General features: G+C 33.3%; 1 protein-coding gene across 1 annotated transcript in view; it reads left to right on the forward strand.

Moving 5' to 3' along the window:
• LOC105618763 (hemicentin-2) overlaps positions 1 to 8,386 on the forward strand; it is a 153,412-nt gene that overhangs the window by 130,454 nt on the left and 14,572 nt on the right. Inside the window, exon 5 of the mRNA XM_012200293.1 lies at positions 7,768 to 7,978. Within this exon, the coding sequence (XP_012055683.1) occupies positions 7,768 to 7,978 (211 nt within the window). The remainder of the gene's footprint in view (positions 1 to 7,767; positions 7,979 to 8,386) is intronic.

Here is an 8,386-nt window from a genome sequence, read left to right on the forward strand (position 1 = left end):
CTCTTGCTTTCCTTCTATCCTTTTTTTTAATACAATGGAAAAATTATACTGGATATCCGGGAAATATCCGATATTCGGGATAAATAATTATCTACCGGATGTCCGACCGGATATTGAATATGTCTGGTGCTATATTCTTTCCGGATAACTGACATTCAGTATCTAGTAATTTTACAATCCATACTATTTGCAAAAAATTTTCTTTTATCCTATTTGCATTAAATTATATATATTTAAATGTGTCTGGTAATTGATTATGTCTATTTGTTTAAAGTCCTCAAAAACTTTTGCAGTTAAAACGAAATAAATATATATTCTGGTATTGAAGAGAGAAAAATTGAAGATATTGAATGCAAAAAGTGCAAGAATTTGAACAATTCGATACGCAGTTTTTTTGCGATATTTGCAACACTATCACTGTTTACAAGAAAGTTTCCCTTACACTATTTACAATAAATCGTAATAAATACCAATACTAATAAAAATGTACAAAGGTTACATTCGAACAGGTTGACATGCAATTATATTTGTGATATTTGTAACTATTATGCTATTGCAATGCATTTTCTTTTGCTGTACTTGCAAAATTGATCTCAATAACAGTAATAACTGTTATTGAATAAATTTTATTAAAAGAGAATAATATGTGAATTTGTAACGATAGGAAGATAACGTTTTATAATGAAATTCTTTTGCATTGAAACAACTATTTATGATGAAAACAACAGTGTTGGAAGCACGATGACATTGATTTTACGTCAACGTTGTCGATAACATTATTAAGGCACGTAACTGAGTGAACTGTAAAAAGGATATTGAAAGTTTTTACTCATTAGTATGACATAATCAAATAGCATTCACTCCTTAATTAATATACGTGCAATAATGAAGAGATGTTTTGTTATGATTCATTCAGTTAAATGACATTTATTATCAAAATTTAGCAAAGTAGAGATACGAGTAATTCGCGAAGGATTATATTACCTTTTGGTATACATTAAGAAGTTGAATCGGATATTATAATATAAACGTATTTACATTTCTGTGCGAAACTGGCGTCGCATTATTTTCCTAATGAATGCCAAATGTCGCGTTATGATGTCGCAGTGTTTCCCTTGCGGTAGCGATGGACTGACTCGATTCAACAGTGAAGCGAGGTGCAGTAATGACAATTACACTACGAGCGAATACACTTGACACCTAAATGACGCCAGGCGTGAATTATCTTGGAACGCGTTATTTCGCTGCAACGGGTCATAAATAATAATACTGTCAGGATAGTGAAGAGCACCTGCTAATGACGGTTTTTGTCTTCTACACGAGCAGATGCAAAAATCAATAATGTATAATGAAAAGGGTAAAATGAGATAAGATCTCACATTTCTTCTTTATAAGATGTCTAATTTAGCAGACACATAGATAATTATTTTTATATCATTTCATAACTCTTCAAATTGACGAGATATTCATGCCTTTATAACTTAATTTAGACACATTGACCTAAATATTTTAATATTTCTTAACTTCTTCAATTCCTTCGGATATTCAAATATTTTAAGCGATTTTATTATTTAATATTTTAAGACACTTTTCCAAAATTAGATGGACAGTTAAAATTCAAGAAACGTCACGATTCAAGTGTTGTTAAATGCATACTAAAAACGGATTGCTAATTGTGCAGCGAGAGGTAAACTATTTTAACTGACAGAGACGAACTATTTCATTAATAAAGCCTGTTCTTGTGTCGTGTTACTCTATTTATCTCAAAAACAGAGTCCATTGCTGCCCGCTCGTAACAACGTGACACACTAGTGTCAATTGCATCGCCAACATGCGCGTCATGCAACCTAGCAATTAACCCTGCACCGACTCACGCAAACTGCTTAGAATCCATGTACTTGGAAATTCGAAACTGTGTACTTTAAGCGGCCATTAACGTGAACGAGACGTTCGTTATTGGCTTTCGTATTTATGGAAACCGCTCGGCTTTCTTCCACATGCCCGAATGAAAAAAAAGGAAAACAATTCTTAAAGTATTTCGCTGTATCATCGATCGGCCGTTCCGGATTAATAGCGATTTAATATTTAACCTACATGAAAGCAAATTCTGAGTGTCGTTAAACCAAATTAATATCTTACTGCTTCAGATATTTCTCTAATTAAAATTCTGTATCGTCCCATCAACAAGTTTCCCAGGTGCCTCAGAATCCTTAAGTAGAATTGGATATTTGAAACTGGTGCATAGTGCATTCATTTCATGAAGTTGAACGAACAATTTACACTTCGCCGATTTACTTAAGATTTGTATTTACGTCAAAGTCAGTTCAATATTTTGTAAAAGTCGATCGAGGAGTTTACGTTAGAAAAGACATAAATAAAACACTGTTTGAAACGTATTTTCCACTCATAATAAAATTTTTAGACGTACAACTATTCATTTAATTAATATAATGAATTTATTAAAAAGCGACGGTTGTGAATTACATTGTAAATTATTGAAAAATATTATAACGTCATGCTCATCTCAATGTCACAATTATCGTGATTGATCGCATATCAATTCTATCGCGTTTTCAGCCTCGAGAGATAGATCCAGCATATCGCAAAGAGCATATACCCCTAAGATATGCCATTAGAGATTCCTCTCTTGAATACTCCATCATATCAAATAACATCGCATGAAGTACGTATTAACCTATTACTTGAGAGAACAGAAAATTTTCTCGAAGAATTATTTTGTAAAATAATTCTGCAATTACTTTGAAAAATTGTATTGTTATTTATTTATTTGTTCATTGTGGTCTGTATACAACCTGCAACTTCCTTCTAAATGCCATAAAATCCGAAACAGCCGTATCTCTCCTTAAGAATTTCCTCGATAGTTAGATCGCAGGAAGACATTTTACCTCCATTTCCAATATAAGAACAGCGATGGAACAATGGAATCCGACATTCTCAAAGATATTTCTCTCAGAGACGTCGGCTCCGCCGCGGCAATTGATCCTTCATCACACCAAACGGACAGTACGAACTTTTACGAAAGCTCCGAAGTGGAACGAAATTACGAGATTTTTTTCAGCGGAGCGGAATGAGAGACACGCTGATCTTTTATAGTGCCATCGAAACTGTTCGAAACTGAACTGACTAACGACGAACAATAGACTTTATAAAAATTCCTTTCGTGAATTGAAGAATTTCTCGCAACGGCACGCGCAAAGTCAAAACCTGCTGTAATTAATTAAAAAGCAATGCAATGGAAAGCCGTATTTTTTCACTTAGATTTGGGTCTACACTATCCTTTGTTTATTCTTTACCGATATTTTCCTCATACTTGAAACAAGTAAAGCGAGTTTCATTTCGATAGAAGATGAAAGAGGTAGGCGCGCTTGTCGCGCTTTATTCTACTTATTCAACGGATTCGTCCATTTCTACTTAGTGTCTGGCGCCGTCGAGCGCATTCAAGTTTTTTCCACTGGCACTGCGAGCGACGTGATTCACGCAACGATGTCGGCTTATTTTACTGAACGACGTAAATGCGGCCATTTGCAAAAAGGAGGATGGAAACTTTCTAGACTAATATAAATCTCCTAAATCTAATTGTCGAGGAATGCTTGATTTAGGTATAGTTACTGAGATTTTATATATTTGCCACAATTCGTCCATTTCTACTTTACCTCGCGTGTTCATTATTTATACAGTTAGATTTTTTTAAAGAAATAACAAAATTCTAACAATATATTATTAGCGAAAATAAATAATCAATTACATAAAAAACGCAAATACTCTTTTCGAAACATTGTAAAAAGCGTATTGAAAAAAACGTTACAAATGTACAGAGATTGACAAATGTTTGATGATTTTTTTTTTTATTAACTGCCAGAAGTATAATATGATTATTAAACTTGTAATATGATACGTATAAGTCTATTTGATGTCCAAAATAACAACTGTATTTTCAACCACGAGGATAAAACCATATTTATTAAACTGAAATTGGTAAATTTGTGTACAATATCGCGTAAATTCAACAAAACGAAATCTATTGATTTATCTATAGTAATCTCTACATGTATACATTAATCTCATCGATCACGCGCGATTTCATATGTACGTTTATTCATAATCGACATTAATAAATCATTCACAGTTTATAAATTATAACTATTTGATATCATCGCGGTATAATGCAAATTTATGCAAAACCGGACTTGTTCAATCTCAGATGTTTGCATTCGTTTTATTGACATTGTAATTCACATTCATATCGCTTGTCTTACATTATGCATGCACTTTGTGTACCGCTACCAGGGATAAGTAGCGGCGTAATTAGCGTGGTGTTAATAGTTTGTACTACTTGTTTGATACAATTCGCTTTCTTCTGCCGTGTAGCTCGCATTGCCTCGTTGAAACTCCACTTTGTCGTCTCGCAAGAACAATGGTATAATTTATATGATTTCCTAAAAGCACAAAGTGAATACAACCAGCGTCTCTGGAGAGATTTATTTGTCTTTAGCGATATAAAATCGACGATAGTATTTCAAAAAGCTTGGAACATGCAGCATTATTAAGTTAATTACACAATAATTTACTGAAATATTTTATAAAAAAAAGAGAAATTTAACACGCAATATGTCTCATCTAATAAGAATAATGGAAATAGAACAGTTTTGTGCTAAAATATCCAAAAATTTGACTAAATACAGATCTGAAAATAATATTATTGAATTATTAAAATAATTATATAGGATACTCAAGCTGGTTCCGACATTTTAGGTTCGGACATTTTAGATTTCCTAAAATGTCAAAATATTTTGCAGCATTGCTCATCATATTTGAACATCCTATATATATTTACATATGTAATTATTTTGATAGCTCATTAAAATTATTTTCAAATTTATATCTAAAATTTTAAATATTTTAAAATAAATCCGTCTTTCCCCTTCCCCTTGTGCCATAAATCACGAAGAAGATTAAATAAATATTAAATTAACAATTTATTCAAATAATTTGTATCTATATTGAAAGCTACATTTTTAACTAAACACGAGAAAAATAAATTATTAGATAATTTTATGTTTACAACCGTGTGTTATTTGTTGTCAATTTAATTTCATTAACGATAACACAAAGAATGAATTTTTTAACTAAAAATTTAACTAGGTATAAATCTGAAAATAATTTTGTTAGACCATCAAAACAATTAAGTAGGACGCTCAAGCTAGTTGCTAGATGTCAAAACTTTTTGCAGCACTGCTCATTATATTTCAGTGTTCTACATAATAATTTTAATAATCCAGCAAGGTTATTTCAGATCTGTATCTAACTAAATTTTTTAGATACTTCAATAAAATTATTCTTCCCGTATTCATTCAAAACTACATTTCTGACCATATATTCATGACGTATTTCTGCAGATCTCTTTTTCAATTTTATTTCTACCTTTGCACCAAGCACGCCTTGTTCGTTGACGCAACGACGTACAATAATGAGAAAAACAACGATCGTTTCTGTGATATACATATTCTCATTGTACATCGCGCAGTGGCGAACATTCGTTGCATAACATATTAAATGGAATAAAATAACGAGCATTTAGAATAAAGGAATGCGTGGCCTCTGACTCCTGACTTGCACTTGCTTTGCCGGACAGAATCCATGAAGCCGAAAATCCTCGGGAATCCCGCATCCTCGTTGCTCATATGTTACGGTTTCGCGCGTCTATTCTTCACCCGCTTTGCGGCTCGACGCCGCTGCCACAATATGCACGCATCCGACGTTACAATAAACGGATGACGAGCAGTATCCCATGTGTCTGGATCCCGCAGCTACATTGGGCGAAAATTTATACGCTATAAGGCGCATACCATCCGAATCCATATATCCAGTTACTAACGAGACAGTACGAGCAAGCCGCTAACAATTGCATTAAATAAATTTGTACGTTATTGTTTTACACTGAGAAATGTTATGTATAACAATTCATTTTGTTAATATGTGATTAACAAAAACTTTCTTACTTTTTCATTAAAAAATATTGTCCAAATTTTGGTTGGAACAACAAAATTTTTCATTCTAACCAAATTTGTCGTTCTGATCAAAATTTAATTAGAATAATTTTAATTAGAATAATAACATTTTGATTAGGACGTACAACACAATTTTTAAATGAAAAAATAAGACAATTTTTGTTAGTCGTATATTAATAAAATAGATATATGTACCAAACATTTCTCTCTGTATACTCACGTAAGTATTTACATATTTTACGAAATCGTGCTTTTTTTAAGCACAGTATTAAAATATCGACACGATATTCTCATTTAAATTCTTAATGAAAAGAAAATAATACATTTGTAACATCCTTAACGATATATTCATAAACTTTTAAAATAATTGCATGCGAAGCATTTTTGAGATAATGTCTTATAGTAAGAAAACGATGTTGGCGAACAAATAAGGTATGTTGAGAGAAGAGAGTACTTTGGAGCAGCCTTTATTCTCGCCTTTTACACGGCTTCGTCATCGCTCAGCATATTGCGAATTTCCTGACGACGTTGTGGTTGGAAGTTTGCGAGTATTTGACCTTAACAACACACCATTTCACGCACCTATCCTTCCTGTATTCTATGACACGACAGGGTCGCTGTAAACGTGTATCCGGCGTTATAATAAACGTTGATGGGCCTCATCGCTCGCAGCTACAGCTGAATTCCGCGCGCTCGTTTTCAACGAAACCCAACCTATTATATAAACTCATGTTTTTGCAACCAAATTCCCGCGCGTGTTTAGCCAGAGCCCGCAAAAGCAAATATTAAATTCTCGCAAGTTGACGTTTAATTATTTCAAGATATATCTGACATACTTGTTACATAAACGTACACAGTGTCTCAAAATTACTGATAACATAAAATTGCTTCTTTCAAATTATGTAAAAAGCCAGTACTTTTTCAATTAAAATTTATTTCAACAAGCACTTTGTTGTTATACTTAATATAGATATTAAATTTTGTACGTTAATTATATTTAATATTAATTAAAATATATCACATTTTTTCTGTGTATATTTTTTAAATTTAATTTTTCATAATTTTTTTAATTTGCTCGTATCTTCTAATATTAATGATGCTTCAATATTAATATTTATTAAAAACTTCTTCTGATTTTGAAACCTAAAATATAGATGAATTTGTAATTTGAACTGTAGTTTAACATAGATGTCTTATACTTTCATTTTATTTCTAAATAAAACAAACAAGAACACAAGATGCATAGGAAAATATTCTTGGTATATGAATGTTAGGTTATATTAAAACATCAATTTAAACGTCAACTTTATAATGAATGTTAATGAACATTATAGGGAGGGGGATATGTTCCGTTTCGCGCTATAAACATCAGTTCATCCTTGTTGTCTATCAAATATTAAACAAGGACAAATGATGCTTACACGCGTTGTAAGAGCAAAATGAAACGCATCCTAAACATATCAAAATAAAGCTGAGTATAAACGAAGCTAAATCTTCCAGCATGTAATCGTTCTGCAAAAAAATAAGCAAACAAAAGCGCCAAGACTGCAAAGCGAAATCTGTCGGCGCTCATAATGCCCAGCACAAAGACGCGTTATTCTGCCGAAAGAAATCCTCATAACGAACGTCATGGGCCGCAAAGGCTCGATGATTCTCCGGTTGCCTTTGTGCTGGGAAAAATCCGCGCGTTAAATTTAATGCTTGTCAACGGACGCCATTCTTCTTCTATCTGCTCTAGAGCCCGACGCCGCCGCAATACGTGTTCTGGTATCACAATAACCGGATGATAAACTACGACACCACGCGCGGCAGCGTGACCGTACAAACCGATCCAGGACCAACTCAAAGCCGACTGACGATTCGCCAGGCAGTGGAGACGGACACGGGCAATTACACGTGCAGCGCCTCCAACACCAAGCCGGCATCGATCTTCGTCTTTGTCACCGAAGGCAAGTATAAGCAACGTGTTTCGTACAAAGCGAACTTCCTTAATCAATATAATCCTATCGCGATTGTCCCGGCAGTCTCTTAACTACAATACCTTCTCCGAACGAGTACCCGTAATGATCCTCGGATGAACAAAATTGAAAACTTGCTTCAATCCGAACCGATATTTTATAGACATTTGATAGATTATATACTTGTACTCGAATTATATTTTTTAAGTAGATTTTTACTAAAATTCTCATTGAATATTTAACTACATCGAGATATTTAATATTGAAATTGCTGACATTGCGAAGAAAGATTAGGTACATCAATCATGATTGCATCAAGAATACATCGACTCGACTAAAATCGTCAGAAAGCCTGACTGGAGAAAAGATACGTGATTTCTAGCGGAATTTTCTGAGTCA

This window comes from Atta cephalotes (genome assembly GCF_000143395.1).
Source record: "Atta cephalotes unplaced genomic scaffold scaffold00018, whole genome shotgun sequence".
Classification (NCBI taxonomy): Eukaryota; Metazoa; Arthropoda; class Insecta; order Hymenoptera; family Formicidae; genus Atta; species Atta cephalotes.